Below are 26,404 nucleotides of genomic sequence, written 5' to 3'. Positions count from 1 at the left end.
ATTTTTTTGTACAGAGAGGGTCTTGCTTTGTTGCCCAGGTTGGTCTCGAACTCCTGACCTCAAGTGATCCTCCTGCTTTGGCCTCCCAAAGTGCTGGGATTACAGGCGTGAGCTACTGTGCCTGGCTGAGTCCCCATGTTTTATCCCATGTTTTCTAACAAAAAGAAGAAAGAAACAATGACTGCTTGACAATGACGGCTAATTCCTCCTTTCTTCCCCATCTGGATGTGTTCACAACTTTCTATCATCCAAATCTAGACAAACTAAAAATAAAAACCTACACTTTGTGACCAAAGTCTTCCTTGATTAGCTGTTAACTGCTTTTCATTTGGACTCAGGAAGGCTAAAGACTAGGCCATAGGAGGAGTGACTAACTTATTCTTTAGCCAACAGCACTGATGCAGTTGTCAGCAATGCCCCTGTGACTGAGGAAAGTATTGGTTTACAAAGTTTTTAATATTTTATGGTATAATAACAGTGAATCATATTAGAATTCTGGTGTAGGCTGGGCGCAGTCACTCACGCCTGTAATCCCAGCACTTTGGAAGGCCTAAGTGGGTGGATCACCTGAGGTCAGGAGTTCGAGACCAGCCTGGCCAACCTGGTGAAACCCTGTCTCTACTAAAAATACAAAATTATCCAGGTGTGGTGGCGCATGCCTGTAATCCCAGCTACTCGGGAGGCTGAGGCAGGAGAATCGCTTGAACCTCAGAGGTGGAGGTTGTAGTGAGCCAAGACCATACCACTGCACTCCAGCCTCAGCAACAAGAGCAAAACTCCATCTCGAAAGATTCTGGTGTATTATTGTTATGACCTGATATCATTCTAATATTAAGCTCTGTATTATTGCAGGTAAAAATAAAACGAGTTTTTGCCAAGTAAAATTCATACTTAATTCTGCATCACAAGAGTCTAATTTTTAGTGTTAAAATGAAGTTTTCTCTGAAAATATGTTTACCTTATACTTGATATGCTATCTAACAGAGAAAAATAGTTCTTTGGAAACACTCATCAAACAAAAACCTATAGCCTGTACAAAATAACATCAAATGTACTGCTGAGAGATCACTTTTGCATCAAAATGGTCCCTGACCATCACATTATAAAGCAATAGCAATAAACACAGAACATTTCATAATTCTTATCTAGGTTGGGCAGGAATAGGAGGGAAGGTCTAGAAAAATCAGATACTCAAATTTCAGCACATAATTATTCAAATAAAATTTTAATGATTTCAGTTCCTGAAAATGTAGTGTCATTAAAGGTCATTTCCTGCTAAATTTCAAATTACAGATTTGTGGGCCATTCCTGAGCAGAAGCATCATATTCTACTAAATATTCAGCTTGTTAACTAAGGTAACTGACAGTATCATGGCAGGAGGTGACAAGGAACAATGATCAGCTCATAGCTAAGAAAAGGGAAAAAAACAATAACCAAAGCAAAAAACAAAATAGCTACAGATATTACTAAAATAATAATACAATCCCAAACATCCACCTCTTAAATTACTACAAAAACAATACCAATAAACTTATAGCAAATACAGTCTTCACAGATTTGAGTAACTTTATTTGCATTTTATAGTGATTTCTTAAGGCCTATATCCAATGAAACCATTTTAAAAGCTCTATGAGGAGTGGAATTTTAGATGTCTATTACACTTGTCTTTTAAAAGAAAAATGCTTAAATTTCAGAATGAGCAAGATTCACTTTTGTAGGTAGAGGCCCTGCTTCTTCATGATCTTCAGTTTTAGATCTAACAACCACAAGAGAAGAAGCTGGATATCTGTTTAGCTTTTGTTCATTCATAAACTCCAAGTCACCATAGATACTCAGCTTCTGCAAAAGAAAACCAATGTACATTAGTAGTCTGGATAATTAGGAACCTCTCCAAGTTAGTCTTTAAATAAAAATTTAATTTATATATAGTTGGTAAAAAAAAATTCTATAAACAACTTTAAGAAAGAAGAATACTTTTTCTCAAAGTGTTGTAGATATGTGATTCAGCTCCCAATGGATGGCCAAAGAAAGCTGTTCCACGTCTCAAGTTAAAATCCTCAGGAGTATAACAACTGGGTATCAAGAAAAACAGCTATGGATGCCTTAAGTGATCAAGTCCTTCAACATCTTAGCTCTCCTACCAAGTGGTAAAATAATTTGGTGCAAGTTTTTCTGCTCCTAAATGTTTTAGCTTAACATGTATGGAAAATGATAGATGCTATTTGAAAAGGCTGCGAGAACAAAGAATATGCATGAAATGCTCTCACACTGATAGAAGGGTCTTCATAAATACATAAAGTTCCTTAATTGTTAATACCATATACAAGAAGACACTAAAAGAATGAAAGCATAAAACAGAATCACTGCAAATGTCATAAAATTCATTGGAGAATAATAGTAATATCTAACATCTTTTGAGAGTAGGTAGACTTAGATATATGTATGAATGTCTCTGTCTTTTTTTTTTTTTTTTTTAAAGAGATGGGGTCTTGTTCTGTTACCCAGGCTAGAGTGCAGTGGTGTGATCATAGCTCACTACTAGGCCTTGGACTCCTGGGCTCAAGTGATTCTCCTGCCTCAGCCTCCTGAGTAGCTAGGACTATAGGCATGCACCACCATGCCCAGCTAATTTTTCTTTTTTCTTTCTTTCTTTTTTTTTTTTTAAATGATGGGGTCTTGCTATGTTGCCTAGGCTGGTCTCAGACTCCTGGCCTCAAGTGATCCTCCTACCTTGGCCTCCCAAAGTGTTGGGATACATGTGTGAGCCACTAGGCCTGTCCGTATGTATCTCTTAAAGGCAGAAAAGCAAAGTGAAAAGTCTCCACTAAGAAATGGCATAGGCTGGGTGCGGTGGCTCATGCCTGTAATCCCAGCAGTTTGGGAGGCTGAGGTGGGCGGATCACTTCAGGTCAGGAGCTCGAGACCAGCCTGGCTAACATGGTGAAACCTGGTCTCCACTAAAAATACAAAAAATTAGCCAGGCATGGTGGTACATGCCTGTAATTCCAGCTACTCAGGAGGTTGAGGCACAAGAATCACTTGAGCCCGGGAGGCAGAGATTGCAGTGGGCTGAGATCGCGACACTGCCCTCCAGCCTGGGGGACAGAGTGAGACTCTGTCTCAAAAAAAAAAAAGAAAAAAAGAAATGGTATAGATTCTGTTGTTAATCTACTCATACGGCAACAAATCCCTGTATCCAAAAGTTAGAAACTGAAGTGCTGATATCACTGGCAGGACAACTGACTAGATTATAAAGCAAGAACTCCACAGAAGTACCCGATACTGGAAAGGTGTTTTTAAAAGATGCTGAATAAAGAGCACCTTCAAGAGTTTATCAAAAGTGATACATGCTATCCTGGCTGGGCGTGGTGGCTCAAGCCTGTAATCCCAGCACTTTGGGAGGCTGAGGAAGGTGGATCACCTGAGGTCAGGTGTTCCAGACCAGTCTGGCCAACATGATGAAACCCCATCTCTACTAAAAATACAAAAATCAGCTGGGTGTGGTGGTGCATGCCTGTAGTCCCAGCTACTAGGGAGGCCGAGGAAGGAGAATCGCTTGAACCCGAGAGGCAGAGGTTTGCAGTGAGCCGAGATCGCACCACTGCACTCTAGCCTGGGCGATAGAGCAAGACTCCACCTCAAAAAAAAAAAAAAAAAAAGTGATAAAGTGATACATGCTATAACATGATGAACCTTGAAAATATGCTTAGTCAAAGAGGCCAGTCACAAGAGACTACATATTGGCTATCTAGGGCTGGAGGGTGAGATGGGGGTGGGGGTGGTGCAGCTGCTGCTGCTTGGGAGAAAATGGGGAGCAATTACTAAGAGTATAGATTTTCTTTCTGGGCTGATGAAAATGTTCTAAAAGTGATTGTCACGATAGTTGCTTACTCACACATGTTTCAGATGTGTTCTACTGGACTGTTGCCTCAGGGGAACAACTATCCTGCAAGGAGGTGCCCCAGTACCTTAAGCTTTTCCAGTATGAGAGTAGCTTTAAGACAAGTTCAGGCCAGGCGCAGTGGCTCACGCCTGTAATCCCAGCACTTTGGGAGGCCAAGGCAGGCGAATCACTTGAGGTCAGGAGTTCGAGACCAACCTGGCCAACATGGTGAAACCCCATCTCTACTAAAAATATAAAAATAAGCTGGGTGTGGTGGTGTGCGCTTGTAGTCCCAGCCACTCAGCAGGCTGAGACACAAGAATCGCTTGAACGCGGGAGGTGGAGATTGCAGTGAGCTGAGATAGTGCCATTGCACTCCAGCCTCAGCGACAGTGCGAGACCCTGTCTAAAAAAAAAAAAAAAAAAAAACAAGTTCAGTGGTTGATGGGTTGGACATGGATCTGATGGATCTGATATAGCAGGCCTCCTTAAAACTCAGAATTCACATGTGACCGTTGGCTCTGGGGCACTGTGAAAGAAAAATGTTCACAACTCTACCTAACAACATTTAAAGATCTTGAAGCAGCAACCAGGAACTGTTTGATTTTATACATCAACATGAAAGAAGCCACTGAAGGGAGGTAGGAGACTGAGGAGATATTGGTTAAAGGACACAACATTTCAGTTAGATGGGAAGAATATGAAGATACATGAAAATACTTTGTAAATTTTAAAGACTATATAAATGTTAGTTATCAACATTATCCTGTCCCAGTTTCCAGGTACCTACATCAATTATATCACCTTAATAAAAATATTAAGTGTAATATTATCTTAATCATTTTTCATGTGCAAATCATATATTTAAACATCTTTATAGTCTATTAGGATAAGACAGTTGTTCAAGCACCATGTTAGGCACATGCCAATGGCTTATTATTAGATTCTAATTTCTGTCTTTTCTCTTTTTCTATGGTACTTTGGAGGCATAAGAAAACTAAAGTTTATTTCAGTTGGATTAGATGTTGATAGCCATTATTATTCTATATTTAGTTATATAAATACTTTTCTGTTCTTGAAAGCTAAGTTGAATAATCAAATTATAGCCTTTCCCCCAAACAAAAATCCTTTACCTTAACAGTTATATTTTTTGGGCCAGTTAAATTTTAATTACCAAGGAAGTCACAATGTCTCCCATCTCTTTTGGGGTTAGATACCAGAATATAACAACTCAAAATCAAACACTCCAGCATTTTTTTTTCTTTTCTTTTCTTTTGAGACTCAGGGTCTTGTTCTGTCTCCAGGCTGGAGTACAGTGGCACAATCCTGGCTCACTGCAGCCTCAACCTCCTGGGCTCAAGTGATCCTCCCACCTCAGCCTCCTAAGTAGCTGGGATCACGGGCACGCACCACCATACCCAGATAATTTTTATAATTTTTCATAGAGACAGGATCTCATCATGTTGCCCAGGCTGGTCTCAAATTCTCGAGCTCAAGTGATGCTCCTGTCTAGGCTTCCCAAAGTGCTGGGATTAGAGGCATGAGCACCACACCTGGCCCAGCCTTGCTGCTTCTAAAGCAGCACTGCTCCTTAATATTGTGGTAGTTAATTTAAACTATTAAGTGGTTCTACAAGTCTTCTCTCTGGCTGGGTATGGTGGCTCATGCCTGTAATCCCAACACTTTGGGAGGCAGAGGTGGGCAGGTCACTTGAGATCAGGAGTTCAGGACCAGACTGGTCAATATGGTGAAACTCCATTTCTACTGAAAATACAAAAATTAGCTGGACATGGTGGTGCATGCCTGTAGTCCCAGCTAAGCGGGAGGCTGAGGAAGAATCACTTGAACCTAGGAAGCAGAGGTTGCAGTGAGCCAAGATCCTGGCCACTGCACTCTAGCCTGGGTGACAGATGAGACTCTGCCTCAAAAAAAAAAAAAAGTCTTCTTTCCCATATATCCCCTAGAAACTGATGTCAACAGGTCTTTTCAGTCTTAGAGAGTCAGAAAGAGACACCGTTCTCAAGCCAGTCAACATATATGTCACCACGGTAGTTAGCATCACAGAAAGCTGAGAATAACAATTCTTGTGCTGCAAACCTGTAATTTTTATGTGTGCCAACCTCTACCACATTAAAACCACCACATCTTCTCTCTTTCTATTAGTAGAGAGGCCTTGTTTTTCCAGCTAAACAAATAAGGTGTTTAAAATGATATATCACAGGGCTCAGTCTTCAAATGGTCTAAGGGTTAGAATTAAATTTACCTCAGAGGGAACATACTGCTCCACAGCTGTAGCAACAGTTGCACAACAAATCCAAAGCAATACCATCACCGAGAGGACAAGAGTTGTAGTTAAAATCCACCCAGAGTTACTGGAAAAAAAAAAATCAACAATTAGTTATATTAAAATTTTATAAGAAACAGGAAATTCTTAATTAGTCAACCTTATGTACTTAGCTCAACAGTACAATTAAAACTTTGTTGGTTATCTTTGAAACTATTAAAAAACATACTTATAGAAGGAAATATTATACTAATAGCTATTACATTAGGTTGGCATAAAGTCTTTTTCCTCCACTTCTAATGTTTCTGTAACATGGCTATATCACTTTTGTAATAATAATAAAATCAGATATACTTGACTTTCTGCTAAATATATAAGGCAAGTGAAAGTGTCCTGTAAATTGTACACTGTTGTACAAATGTCATATATTATTTTGCAAGTTATTACGATACTTGCTTTAAGAAAACCAATATACCAAAAAGTTAAGGTATAGAATAGGTAAATTTAAAATGATCATTTGTTTTATAAAAGAATTCACACCAGGCTTCCAGAAGTCAGTTTCCCTAGAATACTTTACATATTCAATTTGCCATAATTTACTTATACTTCAATTTAAAAAAGCACAGCTATTATAAGTCATTCTGTAACCATTACAGCATATTCAGTAAAGAGATAGTTATATTTTCCTTATAATTAAAATATCTTAAGACAGAAGGCCAGTTATGAGAATCAGCAATTAGAGATTTTTTATTTATTTTTATTTATTTTGAATTTTTATCTCACTATATTGCCCAGGCTGGCCTTGAACTCATGGGCGCAAGCCATTCTCCCACCTGGAGTTTTTTTCATAATTGACCTATTAAGATTCAAAGAATAGGAAAAAGTCAAGCCATTTTTAAATAATTAAAAGTCTAACTCTGACAAACTGTGTAATACAGATACTCCCTAATTTTCACATCTCTGCTCATCCAACACTGCCTAGTAAAAGATCTATACTTACCACCCTAATCACTCACTTGATAGTTTGCCAAGACTTGAACATGCAGTAAGTACAGTCACTGTTTGTCTGCCAGCAAAAGAGGTGGACTTTGGAGAATGTATTGTATCTAAAAGCAGGGAACTCCCATATGATTCTTTAAGTATCCAATTTAGAAAGATAATAGAGTAAAATATGTTTTTAATGAACAAATACCCACTTTCCTCTCCATGTTCCAGCCCTAAGTAACCTGAGTACTAAGGAATTTACCACAAAATGAGGATATATTTGATATCTAGATTCCAGTAGCAACTACCTAAGCCAGAAAACTGGGGCTCATCCCTTCAATCTCCACAACAAAACAATGACTAGATCCTACAGATTTTCAACTATCTCCATTATCTCCTGTTCTTATCTACTGCCCTAATCCAGACCTCATAATTTCTTCCCTGATTTACCAAAGTTCTCCAACCTGGTCCTCTAATCTATCCTTCACATAGAAGCCTCTTGTTGACACTTATGTTCCTGATTCTCTCTATTCCTGTTTTCCCAGTTCAGTCAAATTTCTGACTCTCCTTATCCTCCATATATAATAATGTACCCTATACACATTGAGCAGGAGGCCAGTATATCTGAAAAAAAAATTTTAAGTAAATCTTCTGCTACAACTAGCAAAAATTTCTACTCATCACTTGAGATATTTCTATCTCACCTGTCAATCCTCCCCTTGAAACCTCCAGTAGACTTAAATACAGTCCTTATATGCTGTGTATGAGACATGTGTAGGACTGTGTGTGTGTATAGCAATCATTATTGTCCATGTCTGTTTAGATCTGAGAACCCCTGACATCTTTACTAGGTCTCAACTCCCTAGCACAGTGCCTGGCTCCTCAAAAAGAAATGCAAGTGAAGAAAGAGTGACCTCAATTTCCATTCTGGAGACAAGGGTGTCTCTTTAACAGCTACGACCAGATTCCAATAACTGGCTGAGTGATTCTGTATGTAATCATGGAAAAATCATGACACTTTAGGAAGTAAATAGTTACAGCAGAATAGGATGAGCAGAAGATGTACAGTTAGAAAAATTAGGTTTGAATTCTAACATAGTGACTGTAAAACCTTGCGAGTAGTCAATTCACCTCTCTGAATCACCACCTACTTATCACAGGGTATTGTTCTAAAAGTCAAATGGGATCACTGAAGGGGAAAAAGCATTTAAAAAAAGAACACTTAAAAAAATAATAAAATTTGAGACAGTCTCGCCCTGTCACTCGGGCAGTGCAGTGGCACGATCACAGCTCACTGCAGTCTCAACCTCCTGGGTTCAAGTGATTCTCCCACCTCAGCCTCTTGACAGCTGGGACTACAGGTGTGTGCCACCATGTCCAGCTAATTTTTTTATTTTTTGTAGAGATTGATGGGGTCTCACTATGTTACCCAAGCTGATCTTGAACTTCTGGGCTCAAGTGATCCTCCCACCTTGGCCTTCCAAAGTGCTGGGATTACATGCATGAGCCACCGCACTTGGCCAAAAGAATAATTTTTATTCAAATGTAGGATCCTATTATAATTTATGTTTGGGCACAAAAACTTCTAAGAAATACATTTCTATAAATACATTATAAAGTTAGTTGCTTCACAAAATTACTTTTAAAGTGTTAGATTTAAAAAAACAACATAGCATATAATGACAAAATGTTAAAGGTCAATAAATCACCAATAATATGCCAGGTAGTACAGTACTGAGAACTGTAACTTAAGATTAAATAATTATTTAGGTTTCACAGAACTATCAAACTACAACAAACATCCTAAATACTGGAAAGAAAAACTGCCCTTTTTTGGACAAGCTCAAAACCAGGTTTAGAAATGAACGAAGGATAAAATTTAAAGTCTAATCCTTGTTTTCTCACATAGTCTTTAAACATTTTGCTTAGTAAAAAGTATTAATTTGTAAGGTCCACATAACTGTAATGATATATGATAAAACCTCTCAAGAAACTGTTTCTATAAGAAATTACAGGGAGCATGTGATTTGGACTACTGTAGTTTTATACTTGAAATAGAACAGTCCACTAGAATGAACACACTATAAAGCAGTAACTTGTTTACCACTCACTGAAATGCTTGACCTGGTATCTGACACAGAGTAGGTGATAGTCAATAAGTGATATGGCCCACTATCTTTCTCTTTTTCCTTTTTTTGTGGTGGGTGGGGAGGAGTAAAATGTGGGGAAGGGACCATATCTGAACTCCCTGGAGAAGAGGAAACATGCACACTTTCATAAAACCTGCCTCTCACCCTCATAAGGCTTGATATTTTTTCCTAGGAGGGCATATGGTACCCCTACTCTCACTTGCCCACTTTACCATTACCCTTAAAAACTCTTGGCACAGAGCTGATATTCCTTAGTATAGAATACAAAGACCTTCTTAATCTAGAGTCTTTATCCAGCTCTTCTAGCCTCAAATCTGGCCATGCAGATAAAAACAAAAACAAAAATCTGATCCCTAAACCATTCAAACATACTTATTTTATTTTATTTATTTTATTTTTTGAGACAGAGTCTCACTCTGTTACCTAGGCTGGAGTGCTGCGGCGCAATCTCAGCTCACTGCAACCTCTGCCTTCCAGGTTCAAGCGATTCTCCTGCCTCATCCTCCTAAGTAGCTGGGATTACAGGCATGCACCACCACGCCCGGCTAATTTTTGTATTTTCAGTAGAGATGGGGTGTCGCCATGTTGGCCAGGCTGGTCTCGAACTCCTGACCTCAGGCGATCCACCCGCCTTGGCCTCCTAAAGTGCTGGGATTACAGGCATGAGCCACTGTGCCCGGCCTCAGACATATGTTAAATTAAAGCTTAATTTAAATGTGTGGAGAAGCACATTCAACAGAAATCAAGAGATTCTAACAAGAAGAATGCTCTTGTACTGTGAAAAAAACTACCTGCCTGGGTTTTATTCAAGTAGTATGCCTACAACCTTTTAAACAAACTAAAATATCTAATGTACAACTTTGGAAAGGAACAAGTAAAAAGGTTTACTTTTGAGGTGCTAATTTTAAAATAATAACAAGTAATGTATCTCTCTGATACAAGCCAGATTTTATCTGTTATACACATAATAAAGAGGAATACATACAGAGAGAGGCATCTTAAAAAGCCATCACTTTCTCCATCTTCAAGAAAATTCCTGTGCGCTTGTGAATTTCTCATTTGCAGATCTGCTGAAATAGTAAGGTATGAGTTTATTATATCCCATATTCCAAAAGCTAGTCTCACATGACTACTTCTAGATATATACACTTTACAGATATCCAATTGTTTTTGTTTGTGTCATCTGATACATTTTATAATGTGTACCAGTTTCTCTAGCACATCAAAACCAAATGAATATTCTATCACATTATGAGTTTCCTGTTTTATTTTCAAATTCTTATTGACATTGATGCTTTCTGCTTAATTACATGTGAACTTGGATTTGGTTTATTCTAATCTAATTAAAGTTAAAGATGGTCTTATGTTATGTGCTATCATTATCTACCCACTCCCACTCACCAAAATAATTAGAAGGCTAATTAAATCAGTATCTAAAATAAGGTATGAGGAAATTTCACAAGGTGAGTTCTGCTTTAGCTTGATGTTTTATGTTCTTATAAGTCAAAATTCACTTCTAACATGGAAATAAAAATAGAATGGGGACTCTCACTTTTGGCATTTTTCATTATTTGATCAATTTTTTGGGAAATACCAGAATATTTGATTAGTTCATGCTCAAAACATCCTTTGAAGCAAACTAAATGTTTTTAGAATAGTGATTTTCAAAGTGTGGCCCCCAGGCCAGCAGCATCAGCAAAATCTGGAACTTGTGAGAAATACAAATTCTCAGATCTTCTCCCAGACCTAGTAAATTAGAAACTCTGGAGGTAGGGCCCAGCAATCTGTGTTTGAACTAGCTCTCCAAACTGTAATACACATGAAAGTTTGAGAACCACTGTTTTAGAAATTATCTGTTTATGTTCCATCAGTGTAAAAACAAACATGACCAACTCTACTACAACCAGATTTGACTGCTAATGTTTTTATCTAAGCTACTTAAAATAAAACTTACAGGACATTTTGCTTAGAGATGATTCTCTCAAATTTGTAGGCTCCTGCTCCAAATGTGGTGCATACTGGATTTCTGGCTTAGACTAAAATAATAATGAAAGCAATTAAGTCATTTGTACTTCTTTAGCTTTTTTCAGTAACAAGTTCTAAAACACATCATCTCTTTAAACATTTAAATTGAGAAAAAGTAGCAGAAATACTGTATAAAAAATAAAACACATTAACCACAATATATTTTAATTGCACTTCCTAAACATCAGAGCCAGTGCCTTGCAAAGAAACAGATTTCTGGCAGATTTATGTTAGTTTAACTTCCTGACAAGGTTTTTTTTTTAAAGGGAGAGAGGGACAAATCATGACATACTACATTAAATACTATACCTTGCAGAAATGAGTTCTAATTCTAGTTGATCAGGAATAATTTATCAGACTGCCAAAACTTTTGGCTAAATACACATTATCTCTATTTATTCTCATATGAAACATTCTATTCTTCCCTAAGTATGAGGAATCCATAAATTACAGCCAAACACTCCATACTTTTTACATCTTGTGTATAGTTCTGATCTTCTAGAATGGGGGTTTCTGCATCCCAGTTATGCTCAAATTCACACAGACTTTAGAGAGACACAGAGCTAATCTCCTATCTAATGAGGAATGAATGAGGGCTTCACTCTGAGAGTCAACTTATGCCTTGATGTAAGTAGCTTTAGGACATAGAACTTGTTCATGAATTTAAAGAGAAAATTCCTGTGTTTTACTTATTACCAAAATAAGTAGAGGGGACGCAAGGTTCAGGGAGTGCTAAAAATCACATACCAGCCATACATTAAGCCACTTACTTAGCTACAGTACTTAAAAGGTTTACTTTATTACCTGAGAGGAAGACAGTGCCACAACATAAACTCTGTTGACTGGTAAATTTGAGGAATTCAACTACTGAATTAAAAGCACGGTAGGGTAGTATATGGGCCTTGGTGCTAAAGTGCCCTGGGTTTGAAGCTTAATTCTGTTACTTATTGGCCGTGAAACTGCAACAAGTTACTCTCACCTTCCTCATAATAAAACAGGAATAATACAACCTCATAAAGTTGTTTGAAGATGTGAGAGAATATATCTAGCACAATATAACCTCCAGGGAATAACAGTTATTATCATGTGGTAAACGATGAGATAGGAGACATTACTTCTCTAGGCAAAATACTTCTTCAACAAGTTCTCTTATTAGAGTCATGAGTAAAAGCACTGTAAAAAACTAAAAATTATGTCATATTGCTTTTATCTGATATCCATATGTAATCATATATGGCCACTATTTATGTTCGAAGTATATTAATTATTGTCTCTCATATTTAAAAATTTCATTTTATCAATTTAACCACCATAAAATTTAAAAGACTCAAGAGTTCTGGTTACATAAAAACTAATGGGCTTTAGATTAGGCTTCTAATGGGCAAAGGGAAAGGTAATAAAACTGATGTCTAATATTTTAATGTAGGGCCAAATAAGTAATTATTATTTGATGATAAATATTTGTAAGTGACTGAGTATGGTTCTATGCTGAAACACTCATTTAAGACATATACATTTACTGTTGTTAGTATTTAGATGAATCCATGAAGCTCAGTTGTCACCTGGAATATAACTATTTTTCCGTCATCGGCTTGAAGATAAAAAGTCCATGAAGAGGTTATGAAGCTCTGTGCGGAGTCCATCATGTCACTCCAGAATGACCTCACCAGAGTTAGAGGAAAGAGTAGGTGCATTTTTGGCATCAGGGACATAAGCTAAAAATAAAATAAATAATAAGAAATATATTATTTTTATATATGTATATTCAAAAGAACAACATAATCAAGATTACTCCAATCCTTATTGGGACAGAATACAAACAAATACATCTACCATAATCAATAGCATTAGAGTAAACTCTTAGTTATCTATGCAAATTATGGTAAAGCTTAAAAACCAAGGCTACTTTAATTTGCCACCAAACACACTTACTAGCTACCTGTCACCTCTATCAGAATAACAGGCTTTTGAATTAAGTCCAAAAATAAGAAGACTCTTAAGATGTAATAAGGACCAGCAAGGCCTTAAGGGTAGAACGGGAAGGGACAAATCATATCATTCTCATCTTTAATGCTTTCATCGAGAATAAATCATGCTATAATGAACATCAATGGAAAAGAGGATGGAAAAAATCAATCAGAAGAATATATACATAAAATGGTAGACATCTGACAACACGGCAGGGTGAAGGGAGTATTTATGGGCTGAGTATATGTAGTAAGCTACTGATAAGATTTTAATGGCCCAGCGTGGTGGCTCACACCAGTAATCCCAGCACTTTGGGAGGCTGAGGCGGGTGGATCACGAGGTCAAGAGATGGAGACCATCCTGGGCAACATGGTGAAACCCGATCTCTACTAAAAATACACAAATTAGCTAGGCGTGGTGGCACACGCCTGTAGTCCCAGCTACTCAGGAGGCTGAGGCAGGAGAATCCCTTCAGCCAGGGAGGCAGAGGTTGCCGTGAGCCAAGATTACGCCACTGCACTCCAGCCTGGCGACAGAGCGAGACTCCATCTCAAAAAAAAAAAAAAAAAAAAAGGATTTTGACAAATGATATCATCTTTCCTCCAATTCTGATTTCTTGACTTCTTTAGCAGCACTGGGCCTCTCTAAAGCACAAGTGTGGGATGCCATTTACTAAACTCCAGGGATAGCTTTGGTTCTGCTTTGTTTCTTTTTTCATTTGTTTTTTTTTGTTTTTTTTTTGAGACAGTGTCTCGCTCTGTCACCCAGGCTGGAGTGCAGTGGTATCTATGGTAGCACTTGGGCCCAGAAGCTTGAGGCCAGCCTGGGTAATATAGTGAGATCCCCATCTCTAAAAAACATAAAAATAAAGAATGCATATACCTCTTAACTCAGCAATTCTAGCCCTATGATTTTATTCTACAGGTATACTCACAAATGTGCAAAATAGGTATCATTTACAAAAGAAAAAGATTAGGAACAACCTACATGTTCACAAATAAGGGACTGCCTAAAAAAATTATAATATATCTACACAGAATATTATGTAGTAGAAAAAAATCAGTAGAAGCTCTTTATGTATACTTATATTTACAAAATACATGTGTACATCCTTGTATACGCATAACATATCTATGCATTAGTAACCTTGGCTACATTCACGAGGGAAAACTGAGTGGCTAAGAGACAGGGGTGGGAGACTTTTCACTATATGTATACTCTTTTTATCTTTTGAGTTTGTACATGTGACTATTTCCTGTGCAAAAATCAATAAAATTAAGAAACTTTTCCCAGTATATCTGGAGAATAGAGTATGAAATTCCCTTGTCAGGAATTTTAAGAGATGGCATTGGAGAAGTAATCAGGAGTAGGTTGTGATAAACAGTTTGGACTTAAATCTATATGTAATTGGGAGCTACTGATTATATAAGACAGGAGAATGGCATGATGAAATTTAGAAAAAAAAATCTGGACACAGCAAAGGATGGAGTTAGAAAGGGTTAAATTAGAAAAACAGTTTGGAAGTTAATTTAAAAATACAGACAAGAAATGATTATCTGAGTTAAGGCAATGGCAACTGTCCAATGGGAGTTGGGATGGAGAAAAAGAACTCTGAAATAATTCCTCTGAGCCTTGGTTTTTTCACATGTAAAATGAGGATAATATCTTCACTGGAATGTGAGAAGAAACAAAATAAGATTATGAACGTAAGCATAACTTTTAATAGTAAAGCATTATACAAAAGCAATTATTCAACTGACTTTTCTATTTGCAAACTAATTTTGTTTGCTGAAAGCCAAATATAAAATATAACACTAAAATAGGATCAAGTGGGTGATAAACACTTCAAGCAATACAAGTCAGTGCCATCTAAGCAGGCTAGTTTGAAAGGCAGTATTGTTTCGTACTTGTTCTTGTCTCAGTTCAGCGAATGGCAGCTGATTCTGGCAACCAAGATGGCAAGCATATTGCTCATCAGATTGGGAATATGCTTCTGTACATGCTGTAAGAGAAAAATAGTCAAATTACAAGAAACAAAAGAGAAAGGGAAAGAGGAAAGAAAAGGATTTGGCATTTTATTAAAAAAATTCTTAAAAAAGATTTCATCAATGTGAATTTCCAAATTTGGTAATATAGTAGTAGGAAATGTATCTTTAACAGAACTCCATATTGTCTCCCTCCTACAAGTCAAATGTTTTAGATACAAATCTATTAATTATACACCCAGGCTCTGGCCACATGATGACATTCATATAAGAGGATCCTTGTGTGGTGGAAAATGCACTGGATTGGCATCCTGAAGATGCCACTCAAAAAGGTTTAGTTCCATCATTTGTTGGTGTGTGTGACCTGAGCAGAGCAGTTTAACCTCTGACTATTGATTTCTATATGTGTAAAATAGAAATACCACAACCTATTGCATAGGGTTGAATGAAATAATATATTTTAATGATTTATACAAATATAAGGTATTATTGTTAAGAACCAGATCACTCAGTTAAGAAGTAAGGGTATGCACATGGCAAAAGAAAAATAAAACAATCAGCCTAACATCTGAAAGTCTAAGAAAATTGAACTAAAAAATGTTCTACAGCAGATAATTCTAATGTTGAAATGGGTCTCTACCAGATATACTCTCATTTAGTTCATTAAATCCATTTCCTTCTTGTGATATAACATTTTACCACTATCCTAATTTTATTTTTTCCCAACTCAGTAATGCATTTGTAATACACTTCTCAGAAGTGCTAGATAATAAACTGGACAGCATTATGCATATATAAAGATGATCAGTTAGGAGACTAAGCCGCAAAAATACGGTTATGATATCAAAGAAGACTGTATGTGAGCCATGGCATAGTGATAGGGGAAAAGGTGCCTCCTTCTACACTAATAAACAGTGTAATGGGTGGAGAATATTCCATTATAGTTATTTAAAAAGTTAAACGTCAATTGTGTCCTGATTACAGGTTTCTTTTATTAAACATATTGCTTTCAGCAAAAAGAAAGAAAAGTGGTTTAACAGATGACAAAGCCTCTGGCTACTTATTTTAATGGCCTGACCAATGAATAATATGCTATTAAATACTGAGTCAAAGGCCTGATTCAGTAAAAAACTTGGAGATAAGTCGATGAACTTATGATTGAAAGGTTTAGGAAAATTATACTATCTGTGAAAAGGTAGTAATGAATTGTGAGTAGGGTAATTATACTGCATTTGTCTGATAGAATGCTTGGTTAAACAAAGGTGTCCTATTCACAGCAGAAAATAAACACTGTCTCAACAAACAGATGAAATTTAAAGCCCATGAAATTTCTAGCAGCAGCTACGAAAACTCTTAGATCCATAATAATTACAATATGTTAGATGACTAGTTTCAACAGTGTGTTTTCCATTTCCTAAAGAAAATACTTCAAAAGCTTATCACAAAGAAAACAATGTTACATACAGCTGATGTCGTTAGCATAGCATCTTACCAGATTCACATTCCAATTTAGTTCGATTTAAGTCAATTCCATCATCCACAAACTGACAAATTGAAAACAGCCTGCAACCTCTCTGACATGCGTACAACTCCTCTTCCTAGGGAGTTCAAGAACAGGAAGGGTTACCAAAAAATAGTATTTTTTTTTTCCTCAGGGGAAAACAGGTTAGGAAGAAAGCAGTTAGTAAAGTTTATTACAAATCGTCCAATAAGTTTCATAACTGAAAGAAAAAAATGATAGGAGCCAGTTGATACTCAAGACCTTTGCCATATAGAGGTTTTAGTTCCTTATTTTAAAAGTGATACGAAGAAAAAAGCCTAGTAGGTAAAACCACCACCCTTTTTCCATTTTCTTTGGTTACAATCTGTGGGGGGAAAAAATTAAAAATAAAACTAATAGTGACAGGCCAGGTGCAGTGGCTCACACCTGTAATCCCAGGGCTTTGGGAAGCTGAGGTGGGAGGACTGCTTGAGGCCAACAGTTTGAGGCCAGCATAGACTATATAGCGAGACCCCATCCGTACCAAAACAAACACACACAAAAAATAACTGGGTATGGTAGTGCACACTTGTTGTCCTAGTACTCAGTAGGCTGAGGTGTGAGGATTGTTTGAGCCCAGGAGTTTGAGGGTACAGTGAGCTATAATCACATCACTGTACTCCAGCTTGGGGTACAAAGTGAGACCCTGTTGCTTAAAAAACAACAACAAAAAAACACAACGGTGATATAACTAGAATTTTAACAGCGATAGGAGTAAGCAAGTACCCTAGGACCAATGGCATACTTCTGCCACATCCCTGTTTATATGCATCACCAGGCTTATCAGGAAAAGTATCAGACTAGCTTCACATGGCAAATGGTGACACAAGGGCCTGATAAAGTAAGGTATACATCTATAAAAATGTTTATATGAAGGGATTTTTTAAAACTGGGCTTACATTAAATGAAAACACGGGAGCAACAGTGTGGTGTATGGGAAAGGACACTGCAATCAGCCAGACCTAGATCAAACCTTTTGGGTGAGTGCATAAGTTATTTTGCCTGTCTAAGAATCTCAGCTTTCTCATCAAAAAAGGAGAGAATAGCCATTATCTCCAAATTCCTCAATAATTTGGAAGCTATTTCCAGTACAGTGCCTGGGATGTAGAAGGTGCTTAATAAATGGTAATAGTGTTAATAGATTTTTAAAATAGAAAACAATTACAGGCATCAATGTATATGTGTGAAAGCTTAAGATAGGATGGACATCTGGTTCTTCATTACTGTAAAATATTAACTGCTTAATAAGACTAATGTCTTCAGCGGTTTTTCTTTGATAAAATAAAAGTATTTAAAAAAAGCTATTGCATATGGGGGAGCCCCCTCGACTTACTGTGTGATCCACTGTGTACAAACTGGCAGACACCTAATAAGGAAACAGCATGTGCATATACCAGTTAGCAACCAATGGAATACAAGCTATGTATTTCTTTCCAGCAAAAGGATTAGTAAAATTTATGCAGCAGCAACAATCCATCAAGAAGAGATGGCTGCAGCCTAACATTAAATATACTTTATCACACAACTTTGAAGGTAGCACACTTTTGGACCTCAGTTCCAGCTGCATTTACTGTTAAGATGAAATTGAAAGAATTTTAACAATTGAGATAGATTTCATATCTGAGTAGCTGTTGCAGACTTTGTAAAACAGTTAAAGAATTATTTTATGTCTCTGGAGCACCACATATTTCCTTATATTGCACAAAGGAAGCATAAGCTCATTAGTATGAGCTATACCACATGCCATTTCATTCTCAGATATGCTTTCCTTTAATAAGTCATCCAGTACCAACTTCAGAAAACCATATGGCATGGTGAAAAGAGCCTAGGTTTCAGGAATCGGCCCTGGTTTGAAGCTCAGACTTGCCACTTATTCTGCACAACCTTTGACAAGTTACTTAATCTAATTCCTCAGTTGTAAAATAAGGACAATACTCTTACATCAATCCTAACTACTATTCATTTATTTTCTACTGCCTGTATAATTGCAGAGTGTCAATCTTCACTATTAGGAGAATTATATATTTATATCTACAATAGCATTACTATTATGTAGTACTATCTAATAGACAGACATATTTAATGAGCATCCACAATGTGCCAGGCACTGTGTTAAGACTTAACAAATTATGAAACATCTGGTATGGAGCAGGCACTCAACTGGTAGCTATCAAGAATCATATCTTTATTCTAAGTATTTCATGGTATATATACAAAAATAATGATTTCAAGTAAATATTTCATGCCCTATGTATTCCAAATGACTGGCAAGTTTATATAACATGTATCTCCTCTGATTTAGGACACAATAAATGGTGCTTCCACCATATGAAATACCAGCTAAATTCATAATTAGAAGGTCCCTCAATGGTACTATTTAGGCCAGGCACCGTGGCTCATGCATGTAATCCCAACACTTTGGGAGGTCAAGACATAAGGACCCATTCAGCCCAGGAGTTTGAGACCAGCCTAGGCAACACAGCAAGCCCCTGTTTCAATTATTTTAAATTAAAAAATAAATAAATAGAAGTTAAGTGATCAGCAAGGACAAACAGTAATCAAGGAGCTGGGAATAAAACCAGGTTTGTATGGTTCTAGAGACCACACTCCATTAAAAAATGACCAGGCTGGCTCTAATTAGCTTTTTTATTAACATGATTTATGTCTCTTGTTTTTTCGACCGAGATAAATTATGCAATTGCACTTCTGTAGATAAAACATAGAATAATTTAAAAATAACTACTTACAAACAGGTATTCTACTTTCTTGCAACAAATAATTAGTTCTCAAAAAGTGTCTGAGATTTCTTTTTTTTTTTTTTTTTTTTGAGATGCAGCCTTGCTCTGTCCCCCAGGCTGGAGTGCAGTGGCACAATCTTGGCTCACTGCAACCTCCACCGCCCGGGTTCCAGCGGTTCTCCTGACTCAGCCTCCTGAGTAGCTGGGATTACAAGCGTGCGCCATGTTCAGCTAATTTTTGTATTTTTAGTAGAGATGGGGTTTCACCATGTTGGTCAGGCTGATCTTGAACTCCTGACCCCCCAGGATCCACTCGCCTCGGCCTCCCAAACTGCTGGAATTACAGGCGTGAGCCACCGCGCCCAGCCTAAAATGAGATTTCTATCTCGTTTTTCAAACGCTATGTGAGTTTGAAAATTCATCTAATTTCTTACAACACACAGTGCTTTTTCCTGGAGCACAAAGCACAGAGGAGAGCCAACAGAAATCAGTGACATAATTAAATATGTCTCTTTCTTTTTTTTTTTTTGATGCAGAGTTTCCCTCTTGTTGCCCAGGCTGGAGTGCGGTGGCGCGGGCGCACTGCAACCTCTATCTCCCGGGTTCAGGCGCTTCTCCTGCCTCAGCCTCCTGAATAGCTGGGATTACAGGCGCCCGCCACCACGCCTGGCTAAATTTTTTTGTATTTTTAGTAGAGACAGGGTTTCACCATGTTGGCCAGGCTGGTCTTGAACTCCTGACCTGAGGTGATCCACCCGCCTCAGCTTCCCAAAGTGCTGGGATTACAGGAGTGAGCCACCGCGCCCGGCATTTTTTTATTTTTATTTTTATTTTTTGAGACACGGTCTCATTCTCAGACTGGAGTGCACTGGCGACATTTCGGCTCACTGCGACCTGCGCCTCCCAGGCTCAAGCAAGCCTCCCACCGAGTAGCTGGGACTACAGGTGCTCGTCTCCACGCCTGGCTAGTTTTTTTGTTTTTCTTTTTTTCCAGAGACGGGGTCTTGCCATGTTGTCCAGGCTGATCTCAATCTCCTGAGCTGAGGTGATCCACCCACCTCGGCCTCCCAAAGTGCTGGGATTACAGGCGTGAGCCATCGCACCCGGCCGAATATGTTTAATACAAGTTTATTAATAGGAGGCAGCATAGTGTAGCCAGTTTTAAGCTGAATTCCTGCTCCACTATTTCTTGGGTATGTGACCTTAGGCAAGTCACTTAACCTTTCAGAGCCTCAATTTCCTTAATTTTAAAACCCTACTTTAGAGGGTTGTTGTGAGAATTAGGGATAATGGTATGATAAATCTCCCATCACTATGGCTAACAGTGGAGTCTATATAAATTTCAAGTCCAGGACCTATAGGGAGCCAGATGATTTGGAGTTCTTTGTGAGAAAAGCTTTAATAAATAAGTAAAAATAGTTTATAGATATAACACCAATTGTTAGAAAATAGTGGACATTATTAAAGTACCTACAAGTTCCAGGAAGGTATCCTTTCAAATTATTTGATTATTTTCCCAACATTCTGGTTTATACCACAAAATTGCCAAGAAAATCCCAAAAAAGGAAACAAACCCTAGAACAATAGAAAGTAAGTCTCAACCCAATTCCAGGCCAAATCAATATTAATGAGCTTCTTCATACAATCCTCTTAATGATGAGAAGTTTACAAGAGGTGAAGAAAAATAACGTGGTTAGAAGCAGTATTCATTGATTCAAGTCTGAAGTTAAAACTTCTCACTTCTTTCTCGATTGTTACATAAATCTCTGGAAAAATTTAGTAGAGTCCCCTCTCCCACACTTTTTTTTGAAAATTGATAACCTCCATGCAGTTTAAAATCCAGCCGTAACAAAATCTGAGAAGCGCCGGCACTTAGAACTTTTCATTTCAAAGGCCTGAAAATACTCGCCAATATGGAACATCCTAAGCTTCACTGGAACTGTCTCCGTAGCCACTCCAGTTTTAGAGAGCAAGGAGGTCCAGCCACAATGGTTAAGCAAATAGCATAGAGGAGATGAAGGAAAAACGAAGAGGAAACCACCAGCAACATCAACAAAAGCTCTCATAAAACAACGTGGGGGAGGGCATATACTCAAATCATACATGGGAAAGGTGTGGTGGGAATCATCAAGCAATTTAGAATGTTGAGTAAACAGAGTTCTTAGGCTGAAAAACCAACGTGAAGAGGGTTAGGTATGTAATTAAAAGAAAGGGGGGAAGCATAGAGAGGAGGGCCATTCCTCTCTGTAAGCTGCGAACCCCCTCCTGTCCACAGTCTCATTTCTTCATCCACTCCACGAATTCCCCGTTTTCTGCACTGAGTGGTCAGTTTCTGGTAGGCAGACACTTACTTGCCTCTTCTCTAACCCAGTCCCTCTTGGCAGCGTCTTGGACACAGTAACTCAACATAGGCAGACAGCATTCCTGAGCGTCTCGCTACTCCCTGAGCTGACTTCGTGACGCTTTTTATACCACAGTGGAATCGTCTACTTGTCTGACTCCCCGAAGACTGCGCTCCTGGCCCCGAGAGGCGCTTAGTAAACAAGGGTTATCAATCAATCATTTGTGGACTCGCGTATCTGCGCCTCCCTTTCTACAACCCCCTCTTAACGCTCCTTAAGGTGAGGACCCCGCATTAATCATCCATATCCTCCCCTATCCTCCTCCGAGTGCTCGACTCCCCTGCAGCCCGGCAAGCTCCCAGAGGAAAGGGATCGCGTCTTTCTCATCTTTGTGTCCCCCAGCCTATCACAGGGTAGTGCAGGACAAACTTCCGGTAATGACAGCAGAAATGGGGTGCAGGCAGGATTAGGGAGGAAAACAGGAGCTACACAAATGGGAGACAGCGATTGAAGGGCCGATTTAACAGCCAGGTTGCCAGGGCCGACATACGTGTGGGGAGCCGAGAAATGGGCTGCAAGGGAAGGGTCGCAGCCCGCTCCGGACGGGCCCTACCTTAGGGTAGGTGTGCAAGGGGTAGGTCAACTGACAGGCCCGGTGGCAAGACGCCGTATCACCCAAGACCGAGTCAAATGCTTCAGCCGAAGCGGTCCCCGAACCTCCGGCCAAGGCCATGGTCAGCAGCAGCAGCGGCGGGAGCCCCAGTTGGGTCCTCACCCAGAGGCTCCCCTTCGGCGCCGCCATCTTGTTCCCCTCTGTCACAGCAGCTCAGCTTGTTGCTGTTTTCTTGGAAGGGTTTCCTCCTCCTCCTGGGGCCAGCCCCCTTCTCCGCCCCACCGACCGTTGCTTCCGCCTCCGCCGTCACTTCAGCTCCGCCCTCACCCGCCTGAAACTGCCGCCTCCTGCCTCACCTCTGGGACTACGCACTTCTTCTCCTAGGCTGGCGTGAGGAGGGGAATTCAACCATCGCAAGCGTTAGCGCCAAGCGGACCCTGCTGACTTCTTCCCTTCGCGGGGCAGGCTGGGGCATGTAGTTCTCCGTAGGCGGGAGGCGCACGGTGCTGTCGGGAAAGTTGGTCTCGGAAAACTACAGCCGCCCTCAGCGCGCCTTCCGCCCGCATTTCTTCGCACTGCATTCTGGGGAATGTGGTTCGCTGTAGCCCAGAGGCGCGAGGGCCGGCGGAGTTTCTTCAGAGGAACTACCGCCCTGGGAGGAAGCGTCTGTTTAGTTTCAACACAGACGACTGGGCTTGGGAGCCTACGAGGTTGCAGTCTGGAGGGCGCCAACAGCAGCTACCAGGGCTGCTTTTCCTGGTGGGTCTCACGTCAGACCGTTGTTGGGTGCCCCTACCCGGGCTCCTGAGTGCTGAGAACGAGGAGGATGGGGTTTCTCCTTGTTCGGGGATCCAGAGATTACAGCCGTGGGTAGGGTCCTCTGACCACCGAGCAGTTTGTTCCAGGGGATGGCTGCGTATTGTGAGACCCTCTGCTGAGTTCTGGAGGTGGTTGTCGGTTGCTGATTACCAGGGCAACCCTTGGGATTATGGCTGTGGTGAGGTGGTTGTTAAGAGGGCTTCACTGAGCCTAATGTAATCCTAACCCTTTCACAGCCCAATCTTATTTGGAAGAGGGCTTAGGTGCACGCTCTAGCGGGGATTCCAATATTGGGCCAATTCCCCCAATATTGGAATCCCCGCTAGAGCGTGCACTTCTGGAAGCTAGGAACCTCCTAACTCAGGACGTAGACTGATGATTGATTACAGTTTCAGTTCTTCGGAAGATCTTTCTTTTAAAGAGAAAATCTTACTTCCTGTCAATTCCACTCGAGGCCCCATAATTCATGAATTCTTCCAGAGAACTCAATTGTGTTACTTTGGGGAACAAATATCATGACAGTCTTTAGTGAGGTTTTAGAATCTGCCCTCTTTCTTGACCAGAACACGCTGCAAGCACGTCAAGGTAGTCGGAGTCCCCTAACAATGGATAAATTCGTCATTCGAACGCCTAGAATCCAGAATAGCCCTCAGAAGAAAGATTCTGGAGGAAAGGTTTACAAGCAGGCGACGATTGAATCTCTGAAGGTGAGAGGGGATCTGGGGCTAGAGGAAATGTGCAAAGGACTGATAGCAAGGTGGTGCTAGAGGTTCTGTTGTGGAAAGACCTATGAATTATTTCTTGTTATGCCTCCTCCTCAAAGTGTACCTGACCACTCCTCCTTTGTTTCGCCCATAGCTGTACAGACTTACATTTATAAATTTCTGCACACCCCTGCTACACCCTTGTAATTACTCCGGTTTACACCATGTGTGCTAGCTCGTAGGACAAGTCCCCTTCGTTGTTATTCTTTTGCAAAATGTAGTCTGTTAGGAATGTTGAAGTGCCAAATATGATTCTATATACCTACCCTGTACAAACTCATTAAGGGGTGGGCTTTGATGCTGTTCTCTCACATCTTACTTCCCAGAACTGTATCAAATGGCTTTACAGCTTCAGCTGAGACTGGGAAAGAGGCTGTTTTTTTGTTGTCGTTGTTGTTGTTTTTGTTTTTCAGACAGGGTCTCACTCTGTCACCCAGACTGCAGTACAGTGGCACAATCTTGACTTACTGCAACCTCCACCTCCCGGCTTCATATGATCCTCCTGCCTCAGCCTCCCAAGTAGCTGGGATTATAGATGCCCGGCTATTTTTTGTTTTTAGTAGAGATGGGGTTTCACCATGTTGGCCAGGCTGGTCTCGAACTCCTGACCTCAAAATGATCCACCCGCCTCTGTCTCCCAAAGTGCTGAGATTACAGGCATGAGCCACTGTGCCCAGCTGGAAAGAGGCTGTTTTAATGAGCTCTTGCTACACTGAAGTCAGTCTGATGTCTGCAAGCAAGATGCAAAGAGTAGATACAATGTATCAATCAACATAGTTACCCAATAAATGCTAAAGTGATTATTTTACTAAAACAAAACAAAACAACTTGTACTTAGTCCCCTTTGTCATCCTGAACCTTGCCTCTTAAATTTCTGATTTTTTCATTTTCTTTTACCAATTCTTCTTCCTCCACTAGGTTCCTAGTGTTTGTTCTCCTCAGAGTTCTGTCACATTTTATGTATTTGGCCAGGATGACATTATCCATTCTTTAGGCTTTCTGTGCTAAAACTGCGAAACCTGCACCTCCAGCCTAGGTTTCAGAAGGTGGGAGGAGGATCTGGGGCTAGAGAAAATGTGCAAAGGATTGTAAGAGCAAGGCAGCATTCTGAGTACTTGACATATACTCAGTTGGACTCCTTTTCTGGATGTCCCACAGGCTTAGGAGACCCATATTGGAAAGTAGTGAAGGAGAGTATAAACAGGCCTTACTGGTAACTGGGTGATCTTTAGTAGCAAGTCAGTCCCTTCTCTAAGACCTCAGTTTCCTCATCTATAAAACGTGGAGATTGAACTATATCAGTGTTTCTTCAAGGGATGCTACTGTTGTATGGGGCAAGATAATTCTTCATTATTTGGAGCTGCTGGTGGTTTACAGGATACTTAGCATCCCTGGCTCTCAGGCACTTAATGCCAATGGCACCTCCCATTCTGATAACTGAAAATGCCTTCTCATTTTTCCAGACAGCACTTGATTGAGCCCTACCAAACTCTAGATGATCTTTAAAGTCTGTCCTAGTCTTGCAGTTCTGTGACTGCATAGAACACATTCAAGGTTTTCAACTGTCTCTACCTTGTCAGAATATTCATGGATAATTGTACATAGCAATGATTCTCAATGAGGGATCATGTCAGACTCTCTCCAGGAAAAAGGTGGGAAGGAATAGTTGAACTACACATACACTCACCTACACCTACAAACACCCATATTCTTTTCTTTTCTTTTCTTTTTTTTTTTTTTTTGAGACGGAGTTTTGCACTGTCGCCCCGGCTGGAGGGCAATGGTGGGATCTTGGCTCACTGCAACCTCTGCCTCCCTGCGACCTCTGCCTCCCTGGTTCATGCGAGTCTCCTGCCTCAGCCTCCCGAGTGGCAGGGATTACAGGTGCCCACCACGCCTGGCTAATTTTTTGTATTTTTAGTAGAGATGGGGTTTCACTATGTTGGCCAGGCTGGTCTCGAACTCCTGACCTCATGATCCTCCCACCTCGGCCTCCCAAAGTGCTGGGATTACAGGCGTGAGCCACGGCACCTGGCCCAAACACCCATATTCTAATATACCTCCTCCTACCCCTCTCCCCTCTGGGTTCCTGCTCGTGCCCTAGTTGAAAATCACTATGTGTGATGATGAAAATAAATGATGTGAAAATTATGGAATAAGAATAAAACAACAGGCTGGACTCAGTGGCTCATGCCTGTAATCCTAGCACATTGGGAGGCCAAGGCAGGTGGATCACCTGAGCCCAGGAGTCCGAGACCAGCCTGGGCAGCTTGGCAAAACCCCATCTCTACAAAAAATAGAAAAGTTA

General features: G+C 39.8%; 2 protein-coding genes across 7 annotated transcripts in view; one reads left to right on the top strand and one right to left on the bottom strand.

The window, feature by feature from the left end:
* Positions 1-1,206: 1,206 nt before the first annotated feature.
* Positions 1,207-23,064, bottom strand: TMEM59 (transmembrane protein 59). Of its 5 annotated transcripts, none has more exons than XM_019018941.4 (9): positions 22,514-22,863; positions 18,154-18,186; positions 16,773-16,878; positions 15,203-15,297; positions 12,890-13,042; positions 11,257-11,338; positions 10,288-10,372; positions 6,148-6,256; positions 1,207-1,840 (listed from the first exon to the last, which is right to left on the bottom strand). In XM_019018941.4, exons 1-9 carry the CDS (start codon positions 22,700-22,702, stop codon positions 1,685-1,687), a joined length of 1,008 nt encoding a protein of 335 aa, XP_018874486.1. In that variant the 5' UTR covers positions 22,703-22,863; the 3' UTR covers positions 1,207-1,684. The 5 variants fall into 5 exon arrangements, with proteins under 5 accessions (XP_018874486.1, XP_018874487.1, XP_018874489.1 ...); XM_019018942.4 differs by having other exon boundaries at positions 10,288-10,369; positions 22,514-22,739; XM_019018944.4 differs by lacking the exon at positions 18,154-18,186 and having other exon boundaries at positions 10,288-10,369; positions 22,514-23,064.
* TCEANC2 (transcription elongation factor A N-terminal and central domain containing 2) overlaps positions 22,877-26,404 on the top strand; it is a 56,012-nt gene continuing 52,484 nt past the window's right edge. The window contains exons 1-2 of one of the 2 annotated variants that reach the window (XM_004025846.5): positions 22,877-23,272; positions 23,896-24,039. In XM_004025846.5, coding sequence (XP_004025895.1) covers positions 23,938-24,039 — 102 coding nt within the window. In that variant the 5' untranslated portion in view covers positions 22,877-23,272; positions 23,896-23,937. The remainder of the gene's footprint in view (positions 23,273-23,895; positions 24,040-26,404) is intronic. The other variant, XM_055349574.2, reaches the window with a different exon arrangement.

This window comes from Gorilla gorilla, chromosome 1 (genome assembly GCF_029281585.2).
Source record: "Gorilla gorilla gorilla isolate KB3781 chromosome 1, NHGRI_mGorGor1-v2.1_pri, whole genome shotgun sequence".
Lineage (NCBI taxonomy): Eukaryota > Metazoa > Chordata > Mammalia > Primates > Hominidae > Gorilla > Gorilla gorilla.
The sequence above is the reverse complement of the archived record's forward strand: the minus strand, read 5'-3'. Positions and strand labels throughout refer to the sequence as shown.

Excerpts from the sequence above, each read along its gene's own strand:
- TMEM59 (XM_019018941.4), bottom strand. The coding sequence starts at position 22,702 with ATGGCGGCGCCGAAGGGGAGCCTCTGGGTGAGGACCCAACTGGGGCTC. Across the intron at positions 13,043-15,202 it reads CTGAACTGAGACAAGAACAA|CTTATGTCCCTGATGCCAAA; the intron begins GTACGAAACAAT and ends TTTTATTTTTAG. Across the intron at positions 1,841-6,147 it reads AGCAGTATGTTCCCTCTGAG|AAGCTGAGTATCTATGGTGA; the intron begins GTAAATTTAATT and ends TTTCTTTTGCAG.